General features: G+C 29.2%; 1 protein-coding gene across 1 annotated transcript in view; it reads right to left on the reverse strand.

Moving 5' to 3' along the window:
* Positions 1-4,732: 4,732 nt before the first annotated feature.
* LOC142326639 (uncharacterized) overlaps positions 4,733-26,231 on the reverse strand; it is a 111,925-nt gene continuing 90,426 nt past the window's right edge. The window contains exon 5 of the mRNA XM_075369233.1: positions 4,733-4,780. Within this exon, the coding sequence (XP_075225348.1) occupies positions 4,748-4,780 (33 nt within the window). The 3' untranslated portion in view covers positions 4,733-4,747. The remainder of the gene's footprint in view (positions 4,781-26,231) is intronic.

Below are 26,231 nucleotides of genomic sequence, written 5' to 3' on the forward strand. Positions count from 1 at the left end.
GATTTTCTAAAGAGTAGAAGATAAAAAATAAACAATTTAGCCCTTAAATTGGCACTGTTTAAGTTTCTTTTTTCAAGATTATATAATCTTTAAATATAATTTTAGAAACAACGAATTACAAATAAAAAATAATTTACGTTTTAAAATTAGCTTAAAACAAAACTAACAAGTCTTTTTTTAATATTCTAAACTACGTAACTTGATCTAAATTTAATTCATGGTAGGATAATCTAGATTATAGTAGGACTATACTATAATAGGACTATAGGACTATTTATACTATATAGGACTATAATAGGATTATAGTAGGATTATATTATGGTAGGACTAGATTACAAAATGAAAAGATTGGTAAGAGCTTAACTAAACTTTTCTAGTCCTAAAGCTAAACTTAAATAGAAGTTATATCTTCAGTAAATTTCCAGAAATGTGACTTCCATTTCCACACCCGTTTGGGATTTCATATATAGAAGTTATTATACCAAATTTGAAGAGTTTAGTATTTTGCCAAGCTACCGACAATCGTCATTTAAAATCTGTTTGGGGATATATTAAGTCCCATAAATCATCTCCTCTGTGATTATAAATAAATAAACTGTCACATTCTTCTAATTTTTACAAAGTAAATAAGTAGTTATATTACGGTGACTTTGATCAGCTGATATTTGTATTATTAGTAATTATTGAATTATTCAGTATTAACACTACATTATTTCATTTTCAAACACACTCATTAATTCACATATTAAAATAACAATGTAATAAGTAAAACAAATATTAAACATGTATAAAAATTCAGACGTAATAAAATACATATTAAACAGAAACTGAGCAGTGACTTTATTTACTATATATTATTGAATTAGCGAAATATACAAGTATGGAATAGTGAAACCTAAGTTAGGTATTGAACCGAAGCGGACATTGTTCTACGTACATTCTTAGAAACATTACGTATCGGATATTAGAGAATACATTCATATTCTAAGATAGGCAAGGAAGTAAAAACAAAAAGCAGAACCGAGAATTGTAAATTATCAAGCAGTATAATTAGAAATCTAACAAGTAGATAATGATGAATAAAATTTATATAGGTATTCGATGAACAGGAAGACTTCATTCGCTAATTTTCCTTTCTCAAATATTCCTTGATAAGAAAAAGAAGAGGAAAGGAAAGAGAAAAATTATTCTATCTTATGTTTCGTAGTCAAAATATAATAATAATGCACCTATATCCCTGAGAATGAAATTGCTTTAACGGATCCTTTTCTGAAGTTTCAAAATTTCATATTATAGGTTAGATCACCAAAGAATAACCTTCAAAAATTTAAAAGAAAAGTATATTTTACGAACCATCCGTTGAAAACAATTTTATATTTTATTACAACTCTTTTTTTCTACGTTATTAAAAGTGGCAATTTATGTAAAACAAAATTTTTTTTTTAAAAGAAAACAGCTCAAATCTTGTGCTATTTTATATTGCCATGTTTCGGTCTGGAACACTGTTAAACAACTGTAATTTTTTTTTTTATAGTGTTAACAACTCTTTTAGGTAGATTCCATCAGAAAGCTACCTATGGTAATGGGTACCATGATTCGAATTCCAGAAAATTTCAAAATATCTTCGCGTTTCACATCCCCCAAACCCCAAAACCACCGTCAACTCAAAGGTTTATATATACATTACATATATAAATATTTCATTTTCTTGCGGTCACGATAACTGCCGTAATTTTGCGCCACTCACTTTCAAATTCTTCCTTAAAAATAACTCGTCCCAAAATCTCGGTCGAGTTCGTTAATGGCCAAAATCAGGCGATGGGGTGGAAATGAAAAAAAAACAAAATATCGTTATAATTTCTTATTAAACAAAATATCGAATTTGCTTACAGTTCCTAATATCCTTTGGATAAGGGCCGAAAACGTATCGAAGTAAATTTTTTTGATATCACCAGCCATTGGCCGAGGGATTGAAAAAATTTGGTTTCGAAGACAAAAGGAATCATACCTCCCTTAATAGGCACAGTATCGAATCGGTTAAACGTGGTTGCTAATCCCGTAAACATTACCTAAAACTTTTGTCTGAAACAATTTTTGATATGACCAACCCTTACGGCAAGGGATGACGAAAATGTTGCTGGAATTGTAAGAAGATGGGGCTTGCCGTATGCTAAACATGTGAAATTTTTTTTCACATGCAACCATTGTCGTATTGAGTAAATTTGAAGTTTTTTTTAACTTTAAGGTGGAAATCTTTTTTATCCTCTACTTAACACCGGTGAAATATACCTCCGCCTTCCGATGTACTGAAAGAGATTTTTTTTATTTTCAAAAAGGAATAATAAAACAAATAAAGGTATAATGTTGGTTCTAAAGGTTTAATGTTGTTAAAACAAACAGTTCAGCGCAAAATAAATTTTTTCTGTTTTCATCGAGAACCGAATTAGCAATTTATTATTATTATTTGTAAATAACCGCTTTATCAAACGTGAAAAAAATTTCCTGCAGTTTGAACTCGTATTTTAAAAATGTGTTTTTAAATAGGCTTAAACTTAGTTAAGTTTACAAAAGTCTTCTTTTTTTTTGTTGAAGAAGTTATGAAAGATTGAAACTGCACTTCCGGGAAAACAGACAAAAGAGAGTACTTTTGTTTGATGTAATTCCTACCGGTTCTCTTCCAATAAATTACAACCTATAATAGTGATAAAAAGTTTTAATATGGTATAGATTTTTCAGCAAGTGGCTCGTATGAAACATTCCATTTTTCTTTCTGTAATGAATACTGATGCCCTAATGTTTATTAGAAGCGTTTATTATTGTTTATCGATGAAAGAAATTTATTTTATGTTGCCTCGTTATCAATATTACTTAGATTTAAAAATAACCTGATAAATTTTCATTTGAAATTAAATCTAATTTACACGTATCAAATTGTTCGTAAAAACCTACCGTTTTCTTCATATGACAATTTTTAACCTCGCTAAATATGAACCTCAGGAAAGATCAGTATTATTCGATAATTTAAATTAATTACAAAATTATTTTTCTTTCTCTTCTTTTTTGGCTTTGTTAAAAAAGGTCAATATCCTTAATTTAGAAGCATCTTAAAAAGTAATCACTCGGTTCTTTTTTAGATTTTTTTTGTCACATCAAACAATAGTCAAACAGGTATACTGAATCATACATTTGCCTCGTCCTCCTCAAATATAATGGGCAATTAAATTTTGGTCATAAGATACAAGCTTGGTCACTAAAATACACCGTACCATAATTCAGTTAATTTTGTTATTGGTTAACATACCTTGAAATTATTTCTTACTATTTCATTTCTCAATTTATGTTTTCAATAGTCTAAAGAGAGAAAGCTCCTTAACAACTGTATTAAATCGTTTTAAATACAAACGATAATTCAAAAACAGTGAGGGAAAATGCCTCAAAAAAAATACTTCATTTGGTAACTCACAGCCGTTAATTAGGAACAGTTTAAATATACGTAAGTAGTATTTTAAATCAGTAATAGGGATATTAATCAATACCTTCGTAAAAAGTGCGGATAAACATTTTTCTATGTAAATTACTTTTGTTTAGCTAGTATATCACGAAAACAAAAAAATTGTATTCCTATCAGTTAAAACTTCCAGAAAAGTGCTCTAATTGTCAAAGTGAACAATTTTTTCCCTATAGAATGTAAGGATTGAAAGACCACTAGAAAAAACAAGAAAATTAATACCAAACCAAAACCTGTAATTATTAGCAGCGATCAAAAGTCAATTATTAAGTGTTAAAGGAAAAGATGAACAAACAATATAACTGATTCACAGATAATTGCTGCGAAAGGGTAGACTTTCCAAAATTAACTTTCTCAAATCTGAGAGCACTTATCTAATGCTCTCAGATTTGAGACTGATATGTCTTAACATATCAGTTATTACATCAAGAAGGTTCAATGATGAAGAAATAGTAATACTACAAGCCAATAATCCCGAAAACTCGATGATAAAAGCACTGCAACAGCAAAAAAAAGATTCTTTATAGATACTTTCAGAAAGTACAATGAAAAATTTAATCTTTGGGACTTTCTTCAAAAATAACTACAACAAAGATGACTCATTCGCACCTATTACTATCGAAAATACAGTTTCAAGCATTACAGATGGATTTATTGACACACATTATCTCATTAACTTATCGGACGTGCTTGGAAAATCATTGCATTTATTTATATTTAAAAAAATAATCATAAAATGTTCTTCTCAAACACATTCTGAATTCTTAAATAAAAATTGATTTAATTAATAGACATAACTTAATCATTTACTTTTTTCCATTTTTTTAAATCATGGAATAAACATAAAAGGAAAAAACGAATAAACCAAAATTTTATTAAAATATACCAAACTCCTGTGTACTTTTTCATTAAAATGATACAAAAAACCTAAGACTAAAAAAAAAATCAATGAGTATCAGGATTAAGTGAACAATGTAAAAGGTTCACTGAATATTGGGAGACGGTGTAAAGTTGATAAGACAACAAGGGTAGTCGGATAGCTTTGCTAAGCTCTGGAAGTCTCTGGATTAAAGTGATCAGATTAACCTTTCTCCAGGAGCTACGAAAACTCCCTATACTTCTTCCTCGATTTCAACAAGGACTTAGTAAACTTCTTTCTTCTTCTTTTCTACCTTTCTTTACGTATTTCTTTTTTTTTATTTCCATCAGTATCGATTTTTTCTTTTCCTCCATGTCACTCTAGTTTACACCATCGTCTTTTTCTTGGGTATCCTATCGAACACAACAATGAATTAAATGAAGATTTCCTTCTTTTACAAGATAGACTGATTGTACCTTACATAACCACTTGTAACAAAACTGATCCGAACAAAAAACAAAGATTTGTAACGAAAGAATTATAATTTAAAAAAATAATAAATGATTAATTATATAAATCTGAATCAACATCTCAGATTATTGAATTTTACACTTTTTAATACTTAAACAGTTTTTCACGAATTAAATATGAGAAATTAGATAGGGTTTACTGCGGTCAGATTTCATTCCTGATGACAAGTAAAAAAAGAATGCCAGTTACAAATGACCTGTGAATTCTGAAATAAACTGTTACCAATCTATTTATGGAAATAATAAATAATGAAAGAGAACTGGTATATAAAATGGGTATTTCTATTATCACTATATACTTGCAGAATAAACTATGTTATCAAAACGTTACATTAATCAAGAAGTTAACTAAGGAATTAAAGGGGATTTCACTGTCTAAAACCACTTACTTACTGGCCGGCGTTACTGCTCTTGATGGATTCTGGCCTCTCACACTATACTCCCAAGTATTCTAGCTCTTAGCAGGTCTGCTCTACTACCCATTTGTTGTATTGCATTAGAAAGGGTTAGGATTCCCGGCTTTAACCAACCAGAACCTTAGTTACAGATTGGCTTTTAATACAGTTATCGAATAGGAAACTGAGTCCACGGAGCCCCCTACAAATTATTAAATACCAAAAATGTAACTCAAAAAAATTCAAACAGTGATTTGGACCTCTAAAAAGTACTCGCACAGAGATCCAATACACGATTGTTTCAAAAAGTACAGAACACAACCAGAGGGAAAATAATCAAAAATAAGAGAATGTGGTAAACTTCGAACTACCGAGAGCGACAAAACAAACTAGAAATTTAACCCCTCCACATCAAAAGGAATACGTCTGGCTTCATTCTGGCAATGACTATTTCGTCTGTAATCTCTTGAGACATCCTGCTTTTCTCCAAATGCATTACTTATTAACTTTTTGTAGCTTAGCTCAAATACATCAACACTTTAAAACAATGGTATTTCGAGGGAAATATCATGTGAAATCCAAAATAGTTACGTATGAGATATCTTGAGCTAGTGAACTATTACAACTACTCGAGTAGCGATTAAAATTATAAGAAAAATCAGAATACTCATGTTAATATTAGTAGATTCCATTGTTAAATGGAACTAATAGTAAGGTATTGAGAAATAAAACAAGAAGGAATACTCAACTGAAACTTTATCATATGATTCCCATCCCTACACTGACGTATGCGATTTCAAAGGAGAATTAAAAGGACAAACATGTTAAAAGAAAAACACGTGATAAAAAATACATCATCAGATAATGATTACAAGTAAAATCTTTAAAAAATACTATAACAAAATAAAATACAAATTATAGCGAATACAAAGAAAATATCAGAGAAGAGACTACCAGTTTTCCGGATATCCGATAATAATTCATTGATAATAATCACTGGATGATAATTCCAGCTAACCTGGAATTATTATCCTTCTGGGAGAAGAGATATACGTAGAGCGAGGACAATATGGATACTGAAATAATCTTTTGCGACTAATCAGTGAGAGAGAAGAAAATGAAGCTTAAATAAATAAAGTAATAAGCAGCTCTTTCTCTAGATAGTAAAACTTCACTGAAGCAAAAACTCAGGTATCCTTAGGAAAACTCACCCCCAAAAATTATGTAGCGTGTGAAATCATCCAACTGAATTTTATATACCGTTCAGTCAGATTCCCTATTCTGGAGGGTTCTTTCTCTAAATTTATATTACTCAAATCACGCTATACAACATACGACCAACTCCTCCATTAATCCCTTATTCTATTTATACCGAGTCAAAAACCTAAGTGCTCCGTTCACAAACATTTTCTGGTCGAATTTATCCCCACTTATTTCTTTCTTGTTTTACTTTTTTTTTACGTTATTCATTTTTATTTAAATTTTATTATTAAAATCTTGGACGTGTATCTACATGTATTAAACAAGAAAATTGAGATGGATAATGTGAGAGGTGAAATAATAAAAATTTACCAACACTCGTACCGTAGACCAAGTTAAGGCTTTTCAAATAAATTCTCTGGTTCCGTATTTACTCTTAACCTCCTTTCCAATTTATTTTTCCAACTTTTTTTATATATTTTGCATGAATATAACAATAAAAAAAAGTATTTCCAACAAAGTAATTAAAGATATTAAAATTACTATATACAAAAAAAAATAAATAAATATATTTATATTTAAAATGTTGGAAAATATTTTATTTGGGAGAAAAAATGAAAAATTACATATTTTACACTTAAACATAAAATATTTTAATTTAAAATTTTAAATATAAAATCAGAAAAAATATTAAACATCTTATGTTAAATTCTAGGCTAAGATCAAGAAAAATAAGCCAACATTTCAAATACTCGTACATAAATCTATAGTAGTAATGAAATTATCTTAATAATTTTTAAAAAAATAGTACTATTTAAAAATATAATAATAATTATTATTTCTAATAACGTTTAATCGAGAGTTACAGAATTTCAATTTTTGTTATTTTAATAAAATAACATTTTAATTTCATAATGTAGGTAAGGAAACGTAAAAAAAATAAGCCATTAAATAAGTTATTGAATCTGAATTCAGGAAGATTATAATCATAAAAATAAGATTAAGAAAAATGGAAAAATTTAATAAAAAAGCTGTACGGTAAGCATAAATAATGCATAAAAGAAGTGTGAATAGAATGTAAAAATATAATAATGAAAAATTCTTTACACTATGAATTACGATCCACGTGAAGTATCCTGTTATGAAATATTATTTTTGTATTAAGAAAAACAAGTTTACATAAAAGTAAAAAAAAATTGTAAATCTGAAAGATAATATTTTGATCAAAATCAACGTTTCCAACATAATATACAGAATGATTTAAAAGGAAAGGGAATTAATTTGGGAACTGATTCTGGAATTTGAATTAAAGAAAAAACGTTCACACAAACATATGTACGAAAACGCAAATATATGTACGAAAATGTTATCAAGTAACGTCAAGCAAAAATCGTCTGGTATTTGGTTCCACCGCTGAATTAAAGTCAAACTGAAATTTTTAAAGCGTTATATAAAGGGGTAAAATTTATGATTTTCTATGTTTTTGACCTGAAAAATCGAATAAAACAAATCCCAAGAAATTATCTCTCGTATTTTTCATAATAATTTACGTAAAAAAGAAAATTCAGCAGCAAAAATATTTTTTTTTAGGTTTGAACTACAATAACTTTGTTAAATGAGTAATAAATGCGTAGATTTTATCGTCTAAAGTTGTAGAGAATTTAATTATGAAAAAATTGATGTAATAAAGGATATGGAAAACAAAAAAAAAACTTTTATTATTAAAAACAAAACGGAACAAAAATTAACAAACATTATGAATTCGTAAAAATTAAAAACAGCTCTTTTTAGTACAATAGATTTAGCTAATAATCTTCATGAGAATGTTTCTCTCTCAACGCTCATATTTCATCTGAACGTCATCCGGTACATGATGATGAAAGGGAAAACATTCTTCAGGTGTTACAACTGTCATACAACGAGCACGCGAAGAATTTCTACCCCACCCAACATTCCACAAAGTACAGTACAGAGAACATTGCACGCTCACGGGTTACGTTTTTATTATATTCAGAAAGTTCAACACCTTCAGTTTGGTGATCATGTCAGACGACTGCAGTTTTTCCAATGCGTTAACAATAATTACCACTTAATTCCGTTCACACTATTTTCGGATAAAGCTTATCTGTAACGAGATAAAAAACACAGGGAATTCACATCGGTGGCCTGAAGAAATCCACAAGCTGTACTCGAATCAAATTTAAAAAAAAACGATTTTTGTGGAACGTTTGGTGTGGGATGATTGACAACCAATTAATAGGAACTGTCAACTTGAATATTAAAATGAACTATCAAGTTGATGGAGCATTAACATATTTCACGAATGGAGTAAGGCAAATCTTAGATGAAAAATTTACTGGTAAATGGATTAGACGTAGTGGACCGGTAAATTGGCTACCTACATCACCGAAACTCACTCCTTTAGATTACTGTTTATGGGGATGCATTAAATGCGAGGTACACACGAAAAAAGTAAACAAATGGGATGAACTTACTCGCATTTTCAGTTGTCCTCATCAAGGAACACAAATATATTGTCGCGTGTTCGCGGTTCGATCAGGATATTGAGAGATTGGCAACTGAAATTTTTATGTAATTACAATTCATTGGATTAAAAACATAAGTAAAACAAGACCAATCAATAATAATAATAACAATGACAATAGTAAAAATAATAAACAACTCACAATAATAATTAGAATGACAATAATTTCAACAGAAAACAATAATAATTAAACAAATAATAACCATAGTAATCACAACCACAATAATGATAATAGTAATAAATGCCAATAATAATAATAATAAAAAACAGATATTACATACAAAACTGAATTTAAAGTAATCGTCAGGATTTATTCACAGGTAGATAAATAATGAAAACCAGAATTCAGTCTCATTGATAAAAGACATTAACATTGACCGCTAATCTTAACACTTTTAACAACTAGTCTTGAATTAATAACAATAGTACAGTAGATAAGACAAGTATAAAGTTCTTTCACCGCAAATACCTTAGCTGATCACAAATACCCTAACAATTTATGAATGAAATTTGGTACATTACCTCATCCACTTATAGAGTAACAGTAACTCACCGAACAATTTCTTGTTTTCACGTACTAGAATTACTTGTAACGTTACCCTAATCGCGTCGAATATATATGCCCAGAAACTAGCTCCTTCACTGACCTCCTCGCAAAATATTCTCGCTTCAAACTGCATAATAACTCCTCTATCGTAGCACTCGCAGATTCTCCTCGCAGATTCACATCACAACGTCTCGTTTAGACCGATTGCCAACTGATTTTCCCTCGGAGTATTTTTGCTCCTCTCCTCTTTACTTGCCAAACCTGACCCAACTCAAAGCGTGAAAATGATCGTCCACCCTGACACATTCCAATGAAATTCCTACCCCGGTCCGGTAACTCTTCTCACGGAACAACATCTGTTTAGGTGTGTGAGTGAGCAGCATTACAAAAGGCGATTGTTAAATTGACCTGTTACCTTTACTAAAAGGGTTTCCTTTAGCCCGTTTCTGGATTCCTTCCATTATTATGTTTTCTACTACTTTCTTCTTAATTGGTAGGAATCCGTTACTCAGGTAGACCGGTATCCGATATACCGGTCTTGTTACAACAGTATTACATCGGCGACAGAAAATTTATGTAAACATGTTGAAAAGTGCATCGATATCAATGGTGGAATTTTCGAACATTTATTGTAAATTAATATTTTTTACTGTGTTATGTGCTATATTTACAACATCTAAAGGGCAATTTACAATCCATTTTACTTATTTTTGGAATTGATCCAAACAAACCGTTCCAGCGCAAGGTTGGATTAATTAACTACTATCGTAGCCGATAAACTTCGGTATGTATCATATGCCTCCCGATGCAACCAGAAATCACAGGCGATAAGAAAAATCAGTCAACTAATAACAACACAATTTAATATTTTATGTTACAAACCATATTAATATCATATGTATAATTTATTAAGTTTGGGATGTACCACGCTAAAAATTTTCAGTGAGTTACCAAAAGGAACACAGGCTACCAATACCTAAGTAAAACTTTTGTTTATATCAGTTCCTAATATACATGGAATGACCTTTACTTATTATAAATGTTCAAATCAGTAAATATGATCATAAATTACTTATTAAGTTTCGTACAATCTTCAATATAAATAATCCTGTTTCAACTCTTATTTGCTATAAAACATATTTTCCGTTTATTTTACGTATTTCAGATTTTTAATATCTAAAAATAGAAATTATGACATACAATCGCAATGAAAGTCGTAAATTAAAAAAAATAAATAAATTAATAAATAAATATGTATAGAATTTGTACTGTGGAAGTTGGTAATTATTTAGAAATTGGAGAACGTTTTAATTAAATTTTCAGAAATATATTTCTCAGTCGCATATAAGTTTAAGGGTATTTTAGGTGAAATTAATATGCAATGTACAGATAAAGGATGAATAATAAAACTACGAAATTTCATTTAAGTAAAATTGTATTATTTTATAATACTGTACTTCATGTTACAAAAACCAGAATGATTAAAATGTGCTCATATTATTGTACTTGTCTAACGTTTTACTTGCATACAATAAAATTTTAATTTTTCTTTTTTTTGTACTTTGATATGCAACGCTAAGTTCTAAATAGAATGTTTTATTGAAGCAATGTTAACACAGAGAAAAAGATTTACTGCACCGTATTAGGGTTTTATATTTCATCATGTTACCAAAATAACTATTTAAAAAAAATAAAAATATTTTATTAGTATAAAAAAAAAGTACACAAGTTATTTTAGATTAGACATAATAATGTAGAAAAAGAAAAAAACAATGATATCGTAACACGAATCTGTGTTTATTTTTCTATATATATAAGCTCGCTCTACACAAACAAATAAGATCCTTATGCGCGTACAGCTTTTCCACTAGTAACATCAATTTTCTCTTTTGACTGATTTGTAGCTGAAATATCTACATTCATGTCACGAACTATACTCATCAAATATTAAAGAAACCTGCAACCGGGGTTGCGGTAGTTTGTATCTGGTACTTACGTATCTCTGGCAAAATGCCATAAGGACTACCCATTTTATACTATCACTAGGCTTATACTATAGCTAGTAGAAAACTAATGCTGTGAATGTTTCAGTGATGTTTTAGGTTTTATAAAGACGACCTTGAAAAAATCAAAGTACTTATATTTTCTTGGAAAAAATAAATAGGTAACATAAATCATAATATATTACTTTAAAGTGTTTAAATTAAAATAATTAATACTGATATTTTACTGAAATTGTAACTTCTTAAACAAAAATTTCAAACCAGCATATTAATGTAATAAAATAGTAGATATATTTATTTTTCATTAAAAAATTTAATCAGTCATATATTGCAATTTATACTTAGAAAAAGACACATAAGTAATTAAGGACTATCTGAATAACCTACGGTTAGTCCATTGATTCAAATGTTTGTCTATAACTATTCGAGTAGTAATTATCTGAATTTTTCTTGATGCGATGAAATGTAAATTTTTTGTTTAATAATAATCGTTTAGTAATAACGGTATACATTATGTTAACGTCACCAATCACCAATAAGAGAGTAATAAAATTTAGTTTTATTTTAAAAGAATTGTTAATAAAAATGTTAATTATGAAAAAGTATATTTTCAAATAATTTAGTGAAAAAAAAAACTTGTCCACAATTATTTGTTGATGTGAATCAATATGTTTGACTCATCCAAGAAGCTAGGTATAACCAATCATCCCTCAATTTCTTTGGTAAGTCTATTCATTCCCTTGTTGCTTTTGGGAAAGGCTATACTATCTTTGGGAGTAAATGGTGTCTGTTACCAGTTAGGAGTGACGTATTAACTTATCTCCAATCTCTTGGTTACGGAATTTATTGCCACACACATATATATTATATTTGCGTTATGTTTATATTGATTAAAATGGAAATTTTAAACGTGTATGTCAGTGTTTATTTTCTACTTAGGTTATTATTTGTTTACTTTTTTTTTTATTTACCTACACTATTATTGTACAGAGAGATTCACTTAGAATGTAACAAGCTTTCAGGACATATTCTACTGGTGAAAATAAAGAAAATAGTCCATATAAATAAACATAAGTTCGGAAACGTAAGCGAATATGGAATGGCGAAAGATTTCACCCTAATTTCTACGTCTAAGGTAAAATTAATCCAGACAATAATTCTTGGGAAACAAATTAAGGCGTAATTTTAGAGGTTTTATATGAAATCTTGAAAAATTGGAAAAAATAGGTCACATAACTGTATAGTTTTCAAAAAATTTAGGATAAATGATAAAATACTGGTTTTCAAAAACACATTATTTTATGTTTAATAAAATAAGCATATTTGATCAAATTTTTTTTAGGGTAATAAACAGTAGAAAGTTTTAAACAAAACTTCGTGAATCATTCTGTATAACCAAACAAAATCAAAAACACGTCACACGCGCGCACAAACACATACACACACTCAAATCAGGACATATCTAATTCAGGAAAAATACTGATATCAATAGTAATCGACAGAACAAAATAACAGAAAGTCGATGCAATCTACGACAAAGAAAACCAGTAGAAAGTGTTCTGAGAGAACAGTAGTGATCTAATCTAAATCATACAGGTAAACGTAATGCTTAGCGTAAGTAAAGCAATCATTTTCTCCCACTGGCCAAAAGTTGTGTATTCAACGAACCCAACTTATAGAAAAGGTTAAATTAATCTATTGCTTCACACTGTCGTTCCAAATTTCCTTACGGTTATAAATAATCAAGGATGATGATCTCTTACGGCGCCTACTTTCTCTTAGAATGTTCACTCTACAGCTAGTCCAGGCCCTGTGGTCTGGATTATTATTAGTTGTGTAGCAAAAACTGAGTGTAGTATAAATAAACAACAGTTTATCTAATACAAGTATATAAATGCGATAGTTTGTGGCGGTTTCTGTCTGTCTGTCAGCATCACGCGAGAATCAACTGACCAATAGCTTGTAAATTTTCAGGATAAATTCGTGTTATCTCAGGGAAGATTTTAAGCTATAAATTGAAACCCTAAAATTTTTCAGAGCGAAGTTGTAAAAGGTTTCCTCATCAGAAATCTGTGTATTTTGGTTACCGTAGCTACATATTTTCACTGTGGTTTTAATTTCGTGATCGATCGGACCTTGAAAAAAAAAATAACCCTCGTATTTATTCAGTAATACGAAGCCACAACCACTGGTAGCACAATCGGCTTATAAATTCTGGTAGCAACCTTTGTCCTTTAAAATGCCTTCGATATCACACCATTTTGACAATCTTGACTTTATTTTAAATCACATATACAATCTATCTGAAGTATTATTACAAATATTTGAACAGAACAACTTTTTTTTTAATGCAGCGTCCTACCTGTAAATTCACCATCAAATGTTGATACTATATATATATATATATATTTTTTTTTTTTCATTCTGTTCACTTTAAAACCTTGTGCTTATTACTTATTACCGTTCTAACGTTCAACTAAATGTTATAAATTTAAAAAAAAATTACTTGATTTCGACTAATCCTTTTTAAAAATAATATAGTTTATTTTATTGTATTATTAATAAAATCCACATCAATCAATTCTGTTTTAATTAATTATTAAAAAATAATCAAAGAAAAATATTTCAGTATAAAACAACTATTATTTAAGATTTATCCTAAAGATATTTTAGAAGCATTTAAAAATAAAATAAAACGTTAATGACTTCAAAAAAAAAGAATTAAAATGGAATGACGGTTTAAAAACGTTAAATTAAAAGAGTAACTAACTGTATTCCAAAGATGAAGTTAAACCTTGCTCAATAAATTTAAAAAACCATTTGCAAGTAATTAGAAGAGACTTCTGTAAACTTCATCTTCCTTCGTAAGATTTTTTTATTTAAAAAAAAAAATTATTTGCTTTTTAGCTATTAAGATGGGCTAAACGGAGATGAAATAATTTATCATCGCAATTATCAGCATAATCTTAAGAGGCATTTATACACGAATCTGTTTTTTTTTTTTTTTTTTTAATTAATTAAGATATATACTACAAAATATATATAGAAACACTGTACCAACCGGTTTTAAAATTAGGATAAGCCAATGTAACCATGCTAGATTATTTCCTACTTAAAAAAGAGCCTTACTACTGTCAAGGAGGATACAGTTTTTCCTCATGTAAAATATTAGACCTTATTTATGACATTACCAGTGCCGGAGGGGTGTTTTACCCAACCGAACAAAGTTTTACAAAGAAGCCCTTCTTTAACACTTATACAAGTTTAATGAAACACAAAAAGTGCTCCGGTTGGTTTGCGTCGTTACGGTGAATTATTTTCAACATTAACTCTCTTATTTCTACCCACCGACCACTTCTCCATCATCTCCATCTCCCCCACCCCAAAAAAAAAGTCAAAAAAGTAAAGAATATTAATAGCAGTGTGTATCTTAAAAAAAAGTTTAGTTTCAAATTAACAGATATAAATTATCTTAGAAGACAACTTAAAATAACGGCTTTTAATAAACCTCTTTAAATCTACACCCATCTAGATCCGTACGTCTTTGTTACCTAAGATTAAGTTCTTTCAGAATTAAACCGGAGAAAAGCGACGAGACGAAAATTCTATATTAACTGAACACAAATTTTCCTTAAAGAATAACTTTCATTTCATTTCTTCATCCAATAGCGCTACTACATTGTGCTGGAATAATTTTAAAATTAAATTATCCTAGGAAAATATTAAATATTTATTTATATTATTTTTTTAGAATATTAGGAAAACTTTGGTAAACCCTAATCATAACATTTTAAAAGACTAATAAAAATGGATAAATACGTGACAGTTGGGGAATAAATTGCGCGAATTCAAAAGCAAGTTAAGTTATTAATAAAATGTATTACAGGTTATCCTGGAATACATTTTTCCGTTAATAAAAAGAACTGATTATGATCACATAACTCTACAATCTTCTTCAGGTTGTCTGGAAAATCTACCTGTATAAAATTATTTGTAAAAAATCATTTAGTTCAATTTTTAAACTGTTTGATATTATCAGTAGCAATTTTAGAAAAACGGTAGGTTAAATGGTGCTGAAATGTCGAGTACTTAGTACAAGAGTTTACAAAAATTAATTTACAAAATCGGTTCAAAAGAATTTTTATAAGAACAGATACGAATACTCCTAAATGTTATCACATATATGGACTCCATATACATTATACAAATAAAAGAAGAGTACGGGTAATAAACTCAATAATTATCCATGTTTAAACGTGGTAAACCATAAACCGTATAAGGGATTGTGTAAATCCCTTGCTAACAATTCAGAACATAACCATACCCGACCCAATCGACATGACATTGTCTTCCACCCGCCACATTTCTTTCCTACTTGCGTCATAATTGTATTAGGGTGGTTGTGATACAGTCTACAAGATTTCTTGAAACAATTTGTTTATTAATAAATTATTTATCAATAATACTTTAAAATTAAAAAAAATTAAACACTTTGTGTGTGTGTGTGTGTGTGTGTGTGTGTGTGTGTGTGTGTGTGTGTGTGTGTGTGTTTGTAAAGATCCATATAATATGCTTCCATTTAAACCAGTAAATAAATTTGTTGATTTACATTACCTGTTTTCATCATTCTTATTGCTGTACCATAAATAAGACACCTAAAGTTCAAAATGTACTAACTAATACTGCTTTCTCTAATAGAAATAATAATAATAATAATAATCACTGCACAGCAATTTTCTGATGTGTTATAAAAAGTAAACGGTTAGTTTGTAGATGAATTTTACCTGTTATTCAGTGGGCTCGAAATACTTGATAGAGAACACTACATTTAAATCATTGAAGAAGACATTAGGAAACCGTTTCACTTTTCGCTTTCTCTAGTAAATCTGGCATAAGACTTTTGTTATTCCTAAAAACATTTTAGACATTCGTATTTCTCAACAGTCAAGTGGAAGCTCATGTCATGTTCGTAATATACGACTTATCATCACATATATTTGTAAAAAATACATCATAAATACCAAAACTTGGAAAATATTTATAGCCAGATATAAAAACTGAATTTAATTTAACGTTAGTATAGTATGTAGTTATCAGTTTTGAATAAGAATTAATCCTTACATACATTCAAGAAGTAAATCTAGTCGCGAAACACGTCTAAATAGCAATAGAAATGTGCAGTCAGTCAGTTGAAAGGATTATGTTTTAACAACACGGATAAGTAGCATCTGATAAGTCAACTACCCTTCAAATATTGTACACGTTTCTATTTTATTTTCTCAGCAATTGCAATACATAAATTCATTTTACTGATTTATATAAACAAAAGAATCTCAGGAAATTAATGAGCCGGTAGGGCGTTAAGAAAACGCACTCAGTTGTTCATTCCTACTCGAGCTGTTTTGGTAAAACATCAATTTAAGGTAGTTTGACGTAGATGGTAGTAATTAAAAAAAAGAACTGAAACAAAATAAAGATATCGTAGTGTCGTGCAAATAACAGTGAGTATAAATCGTCGTAATTATTTATTCCTTTACCGTTACGGTTAGGGAATACTAGGTTTAAAAATATTCTATCATAACGCTTCAACATATCCTTCAGATAGATGAATTGATATATCCTTCACCAATGTTGTATAAATTTGTTATGTGAAATAGTAATGAGAACTGAAAATATTAAGTGGGATAGAATATACTCGCCAAGAAGTGACCAACAATGATGAACTGTTGAAAGTTTTGAGAGCTGTTCGGTAGTCGTCAGAACAGTAGAACGGCTTAATTATTTAAAATACGTAAAGATCTTTTTATATGTATTAGTTTTATGTTGTTTTTTTTTCTTAAAGAAGTTTTTTAGACTATCTTGATTTTTATCAACAACTCTTAAATGTTATTAATTTTCCGGCTTGAAATTTGTAAAGGTGCTTTGAATAGGCTTACTGTTTCAAATATTTTCGACGTTCTCACAAAATTAAATAATTATTTTACTCAAACTCAAGTGCGATATTCTTTGATAGGGTTTGGTCGATAATAAACTTTCTGGTAGTTCATTAGAGAAGCCAAAATTATAAATAAATCACTATTCAAAAAAAATTGCTGTTCTATAAATACAAAAAGCTACAAAATTATGCAAAGGACTTAAATTAAATGTCAGTTATAAACACTGTCCATTAATAAAAAGATCTTTTAGATAGATTCTAAAACAAAATTTCACTTTTTCAAAATAAACTAACTATTAATCATCTATAATAAATAAATTCAATATTTTCTAAATATGGAGTAAAAAAAAATATCTACTATAAAACGGTACTATAAAGTAATAATTAAAACATTTTTGAGTCTCTTTGACCTATAACAAAGACTAATTAATCGATCGTATTCGATCGCATATTTGATACTAGATAATATCTAAAAGCTTACCAAAGGTAAGCTTACTAAAGGTAAAGATTAAGACAAATTTAACTGCGAAAATAAGAGCTTCTTGGTTTATTAAAAACCTATACCAAAGGATTTCATAGACTTTGTCTATTAAAGGAATACTAATCGAGTAAATATACCACAGATAAGAGGAAGGCTGACGATGTCGTCACCATTTTCATTTTTTATCAAACATCAATGACCTTTTCGGACTTTCTAACGTTTCCTCAGCTTTTCTTTCTTTCTCTATCCTACGGTTAAATAATAATCATTTTAATTAGTCGTTCTTATAGCTTTTATTTGTCCTAGATTCTTTCCAAATGTTTGCAAAAATGTTATCAATTAGTAAAAAAACTTTAGTCTAACCAATCTTGGACGGAAATCAACAATTCTTTGATACCCAAATTGCGATTTAACATATTATTAATCGATTCAAGTGCGGATATTGAAAGAAATAAAATAAAATTTTAGTTTACATCGGATAAAGTTTAACAAAAAAAAACTTTTCTGAGCAACTTTTACAGTACAAAAGAAAAAAGTAAGGCTAAATCAGTTATTGATTCTATTTAGATTTTCTTGACAACATGAAGGTTTGTGCGTAGCGTATTAAGTAGAAGGTTTGAGAGCAGAATAGCTGATAAGAAAGACTGAGTTAGAAAGATAGAATGATGTCCCTATATTCAGTCCAAAAGTAGTAGCGGGCAGTTCAGTAGTACGAGAAAACTTTGTTGGCTAAACCGGACACAATCAGTAGTTGGCAAAGGCTGCGGTCGCCCACCTCCTACTTACACAAGTATAAGATCAAATGGCCAACAACTCCTTGGAACAGAGCTCAACCTCAACTGACCACCAACTCGTCTCAATTCAGTGCGACCCCGTTTGTACAGGTACGTGCAATTTAGCAACCCTTGCTAATTGCTTTTCTTTACACCCACTTTCAAACTTTATACATTCCACTGAGTCGCTAAGCAAAGATTAAATAGGTATCTTATCCGGCAAAAATTAAAGATAATAAAAGTAATATGCAGGTCAATGATTTTTAAAAACCGATAAAAATTTTATAATTGTATTTGAATCGTATGTTTTACTATATTGTTTTATTATCCAAATAGAGTTGTCCGCTCTTTTACCCAAATATCTAATTTTACACTAAAAAATCACTTCATAAAAACCAATTGAAACAATGTGTTCTTCAGTTAGTCATTACAGTTTAAACTAATTATAAAACTAACGCATTCGAAAAAATATATGATGAAATGACGGGAATAAAATAATTGAATACGAGTGCATGCTTAAACTTGCCTAAAGTGAACAGTTGCAGGGAAAAATAGGGAATATTCTTCTCAAAATTTAATTATTTCTATTTTCTAGTTCAACAATAAATGTAAAAAAATTAATAATAATACAATGAAAAATAGACTACTAATATTATTAATCTTGTAACTTGTACGGCATACATTCATAGAAAATTACAATTTTTTATGTCAATATAAGTTTAAATAAAGGGAATAGATATTAATTATGAACAAGATCCTAAGAAAATCTTTTGTTTTATATATATATTTAAATAAAATGTATGCTTATATGTGTAGTAAAATATCTTTAAATTACTTTGAACATTATTTTTACCGAATTTTCGAAGAAAAGTATGGTATTACTTTCGGTCGCATGGTGAGAGTTGGGGATGATAATGAATTTTATTTACGTTTTCAGGTACGAGTACGAAAATACTACTCACTTAAATTGTGGTTTTCTTATATATTTATTTACAGGCTCATGTAAAAAAATTTTGTGGTTCAAAATTTGTCAAAACTATTAGATTTGAAAATTTCACTGAAATATAAATATGCTGTAGTAGTGTACTTGAAGTTGAGCATGTGAAAATTGGTTGATTCGTTCTTGATTTACGCTCAATTAACGGTCGAAAAACTTTTAGCTAGGCAAGTTACAATTAAATACGTTCATTATGATACTAGAAGTTGGGACGTTGACGTTTCTTTATCTACTGGTAGCAATATTGTTCGGCGTATTCAGGTAGCGTTACCTACTTTGAGGATCATGATGACCGCTATATATTTTTTACATAAGGATTATGTTGACACGTGTAGTGGTATATTTTTCATACGCGCTTACGCAATTAGTCACAGTGGTGAGCGACTAGAAATTTGATGCTTGTGTGTAAGGTCTACTGGCTAATCGAACGTGCTTTGTACTCTGAAGATCAATGTGTTTCTCATTGCGATATAGTGAGGGCGTCAGAATAATTAATTTATTACTGATATTTCTTATTATAGAATATCACAATTATTTTTACTTTCCCGTCTGGATAGCGCTATAGCAGAACTATAGCTCTAGAAGGGAAAGTATTGTAATCGGTCCAATTTAGATGCGGTTTCACCGGATCTTGACGTTTTGACACCTAAGACCCAAAATACCTAAAAACCGTATGTAAATTTTCCGGATGTTCGTATCTACGTGTGTGTGTTCAGTGTCGCCTACTAAATCACCTTATATCTCCATAACTACTGAACCCATTTTGACCATACTTTGTCAGATTACTTTTATATATGGGGCATTGATGCCACTAAATTTTCAACTTAAAACGTCAGGGGGTGAGGCTGTAGAGCAAGGTCACCCTCAGTATCTCGAGATTTCGCCTAATTAAGATTATATTTTTCTTAGGCACATTTGTTAACAATTAAAAAATAACAATATTTGCAAAAATTTTTTTTTGCGAAATCGCACCCCCACCCCAAAAAATATTATAAACTAGTGGCAAAGTGGTCATACTTCAATAGTGCCCCTTGTCACTACAAGGTGCGCTAGATAGCGCCCCTTGTCACCACAAGCTGCGCTAGTGTAGTATTGACTCACAGCTGTTATAGTCGTCTGCTATGTTGTGACGTCACAGGTGAGCGGTAGAATAAAATAAACGAATAATATTTAAATTGTAAAAAAGTAACTCGTCTGGCTAGATCTCGAACTCAATCGCCCGATTTACTCGGTACCTGGTACATTAAGCCTTGCAGCTACTACACCTGGCTGCCGACCGCCAAGCGAAATTTGTTCTATGTAAGAGGTAAAATTACATTAGTTTAGTTAGAGCAGAACGTCGCCGCTATTACCGCCACACCCACGTGAATTAAATACGCGTGGGTATTAAATATGCGCGCGCACTTTAGCTAGAATCATTAAATTACATAAACGAAAAAAATATTATATCTATATAAAACGATAAATATTTCAAATAAAGTTGTGTGTGTAAGTCATGCATTAGTAACAAGTCACAGCTGCACGACTTTCCCGGAAAGCGGCGTGATGGGAAAGTTCTATAACTGTGTTGTCAGTTTTCTTTTATTATTATTTATATTTAAGTATAGTTTTATTTTATTTTGATTTGCTTCTTAAGTATTTATTTCTGTTTCTTATTTATTTCTTAATTAGTTTTCTTCGTAAATGTTTAGATTAGAATGAGCTGATATTTTTTTCAAAAGGAAACAAAATAACGAAAATTCGGTCTTCTTACGCAGATCTGCGCAAAGAGTTTTTTCTAGTTAAGCTTGAAAACCACTTTTTTCTAACAGTGTCAATTAAATACTTGTAATAAATTTCGAGAATATATGAAACTACTTGTAACTTAATTGAATGGAAAAATTATTACGTATAATTGATTAATTGCGCCTTGTTAATTTTATTTCATTTATTTATTAAAAAAAAAGTAATGGTCGAAATAGAACAACTAGTATCTATATATACTTACACGATTTGTATTAAAATCATGCAAACTTTTACTACGAGTAAGTAATGTATATTATCATCTCCACCACTGTACTGGTATATACCGAGAACGTTTTTTTTTACAATCATATTTCCAATCCGTAAAAAATATAGTGAAATAAAGTGGTCTTATCTCAACAACAAAACTGTTTAATTTTGCATTTGCCAAAAAGAAAACTTAAGTATTCTGATCAAAAGACTCAAATAGAAACAAAAAATGCAGAAAAACAACATGTATTTAGGAATCCGATTGGGCTAATAAGATCTGTTAATGAAGAATACATAGGAAATGGAGAAGTGAACCGGAATGAGAAGTAAAGCAAGGTTGCCTATCTCTAATCGTTTCTAAATATGTAAATTGAACATATTATTAGAAATACTTATTAGAATAAGAAAATTATTAATATTATTTGAAAAAAAGAAATTATAGTTTTAAAGTTTTTAAAATAACATTTTTTTAAAAAGGTAAAACAAATGATATACCATAAATTATCTCAGAATTAAAAAAAAAACATGATAAAGTACGGAATGATATTAACGTAAAAAAAAAAAAAAATGACGATAAAGTAAAAAGGCTGATGAATATCAACACAAAAATAGGATGTACAGAAAAAGTGCAGTACATACAAGAAAAAATATTAACACAAGACTGTGAAACTGAAAAAAAAAACACAAGGAGAATAGAAGTAGCTAAGGAAAAATTTAGTAGAAAAAGACTAGTCATGTAAGATGATATTATACTAGAAGAAATTATGTTATGTCATCTGTGGCAAAAAATAACCGGAAGTTACTGTATTTGTGTAATGTTTACTTAACTATATGCTCAAATAATGTTTATTAATGCTGATAAAATATGATTTAATTTATAGTTATTTTATAAATTTAATATTACCACAACTTATTTTAATATTATTTAATGCATACTATTAATATGGATTTTTAATTTTTATACAATTGTGTATTTTGTTATATTATAGTGTTTTTTTGCAAGAACCCTTTTTTGTTCCTTGTACGAAGTAAAGGAAGTATTGTGATCGCGAAAATATTCGGTTTCCAGAATTCAACAAAAAATTATCATTGGACCATCCCCCAATCCATTTTAACTAGTTTCGGCATGACACGTCTGTACGTACGTATGTATGTATCTCGCGTAACTCAAAAACTATTAGTCGTAGGATGTAGAAATTTTGGATTTAGGACTTGTAGATTTGGATTTAACATCTAGTTGTTCACATCCCCTTTTGATTGCAGTCGACTGAACCAAAAATTTCCAAAAAATTTGCAAATAAGCCCTCATTGATATAGCTTTTCAACGTTGTATCGTAAGTGGTACTTATTTTCATTGGTTCCAGAATTATAGCCAAACAAGATTTTAATTAATATAATATTTTGATCTTACAAGGTGAAGGCTCATCGGTTCGAATTCGACTACATTTCCTTTTTTTCAATTTAAATATATTAAATTATTAATCTGTGATTGTAAACAAAAAAATACAATAAATAATACTTCAATAATGACAAAAAAAATCTAAAAAAAAATCAGAAGTTATTAAATAAAATTTTATGTACTTTTATAAATGTGTATATATAATTTAGTAAGGGTCAAGGAAGTTATGTGGTGTCATCAGATTTAGTGAAACATCTGATTACTTAATATTAATTTAAAATTATAATTTACAATCGTGTTATTTAACCACCAATTTAAAAAAAAAAAATATGAAAAAAGTGAGAAGTTATTAGTGAAATAAATTTTATGTACTTTTCATTTTAATTCAAAAAATTTTACAGAGGTTAATAATTATTAATAAATAGTATTATTTAAATTAAAAAAAAAAAAGTTAAACAAATTTATGTATATTAAGTCGGATTTGAACCGATGTGTGCATGGTTACGGTTCCGACACGTTCTCACTTACATCACATAATTACTCGTACTTGAGCGACGTGAAACAAAATTAATAAATAAACTAATATAAAATGGTGATACGGACACCACAAAAAAAATGTGATGCAATGTGGTGTCTAACTATCCACTTTGTTAAAGAACTGGAGGATCATATCTCACTTTGAAATGAAATAAGTTTAAATAAAGTGCAGCGAAAAATGTGTATATGTAATTTAAAGGGCGTACAAGGAAGTCATATGGTGTCCACATCGGGTTTTTTAATCTAGACTAATATTCAGGTAGTTTCTTTGATTACTTGTGAAATAGTATATTTACCTAATTCAAACCGATATAATGTATTACAACGTACCGATCATAATAACAAATTTATTTACTTGGAATATATTTCTGTAAAGATATGAAACAAGAAATAAGGAAAAACTTAAAATAATAGTTGCAGATAACAGAATATTAGTAAGAAAGAGACTAGAGAAATTTATGTGGAAAGAGAGAATATAAATAAAGAAAGAAGAGGTAATAAAAAGTTTAATCAGAACAATTCAGAATAGGAATGTCAACCAGTTGGAATAATAATTAAAGAGAAGGAACTATTAAAACAACATTAGAAACGATCAATTTAAGGTGCAAAGAGGATAGATCGGAAATTAATAAAAATTATTGGATATTTTGTAATGAACATGTTGAACAGTTTGAAATGTTTTTTAATGTTCATGTGTAGTTGATGTATGGGGATGATGGAAAAGGTAGATGACTATATGTGAATAAAGTAATAATATTGATTCATATGATGACGTTATATTTATGGAACCATTTCTTCAAAAGCTTCTTTAAATTACCTCTTTTTTTTGTTTTAATTAAATGACTAAATTTTTAAGGATATTATTTTTTAATTAGTTACAAAAATCACAATTTTCTTTACGTTTATAACGTACAAAAAATCCAATAAAGAAAATAAATTGTTAATTCAATTGTGAAAAAAGATTCTAAGAAAATATGTTGTTAAATTTATGCAAGTAATTTGAAGTAAAATTAATAAGAAATAATTTCCATTTGAAACGTTATACCAGGGTAAATGAAGCTGACCTGTTCCGTATTCTTAATTACTTTTTCTTATAATGTATGGGTATTAATAAATTTATCCTCCTCTACTTAAAGCGAGTCAGCTTATTTTTCTCCGAACACCCTTCTCGCATTCGAATATAATGGTCTAACTTTTTTCCAAAGAGAAGTTGGACTGTAAAGAAAAAATGGTAAAAGGGAGAGAAAAACAAGGATAGTGATAGAAGGAAAGACCTAAAATGATGGAGGAAGGGAGGTCTTTTCATTAGATTTAAGAAGTGCCGGCTGTGAACTAGAGGCAACTTGTTACTCCCTGACGACATACTTCGAAATTGCTTAAGTTTTGACAACTCATAAAACCCTGCCCAATCGTTTTAAAAGCTCAGTTAAAAGGTTGAAAGTTTATACTCGACAATGAATATCGGATTTAAGTCTTTGATTTTATACGTTGACTGTGAAAGCAAACAAAGAGACGAATTCTCAATTTCTTTTCCCTCAATGTTAAAACTTGACATATTCGGAGTTTGAGCGACATTTAATACCGTTTTGTTTATATTCCACGAGTGTCATGCAAATGTCTCTCCGCAGCATACAATTCCCTAAAGAGATTTCTATTACAACTCGGTATAATCTATTCTAACGGAAAAGAGGATAAAGTCAAAATGCATTATAATTTTCTAACAACTCAAAGCTATTATATCACATAACCTACCTTTCTAAAACTTTTTATTATGTTAATACACTTAAACCTTCTTTTATACGGTATTTCTGATACTTACCGCGTACAGCTTATTACTAAGACATTAATAAAGTATTAGTCATTTAATAAATTATCCTCGTTGTAATAAAATTCTTACTGAAATAAATTTAAAAAACCGACCGTGTGGATTTCAGGTAAGTATTCTGACTAAATAAATTTAAAAGACTTCTGGTATAAATGTCTTTAATTATGGTGAAAACTTACACTGAACTGCTTCAGTAATTAACAGAATAATACATCATTCTACCGGTTAAATTATTAATCAAATCACAAATTTATTTTTTAGTTACGTAATTGCACCTTAAAATACAGGATATTCCCAAAGAATGTAACAAACTTTTAAGATATATTTTATTGATGAAACTAAAGAAAAAGGTTCGTATAAATATATAGGTTCGGAAACGCTTCGTTAGCGATTGTTGGATGACGAAAATTTCGCCCTAATTTCTACGCCTTCGGTAAAACTAAGCCAAATTGTAATTCTTGGACCTAAATTAAGGGTTAATTTAGTGATTTTATATGAAATCTGACCTGAAAAATTGAAGAAAAAATAGGTCTCAGGTGTAGTTTTAGTAGTTTTCAAAAAATCTGGAGTAAAACATACTATTTTATGTTTGGCGTAAAATAATTTGTTATATTTGTAATAAACATATAAAAGTTTAAAAAAACTACAACCTGCCACACATCAATTTTTAATCCAATATCGAGATCGCAATCAAATCTATTAATA

This window comes from Lycorma delicatula, chromosome 6 (genome assembly GCF_047948215.1).
Source record: "Lycorma delicatula isolate Av1 chromosome 6, ASM4794821v1, whole genome shotgun sequence".
Classification (NCBI taxonomy): Eukaryota; Metazoa; Arthropoda; class Insecta; order Hemiptera; family Fulgoridae; genus Lycorma; species Lycorma delicatula.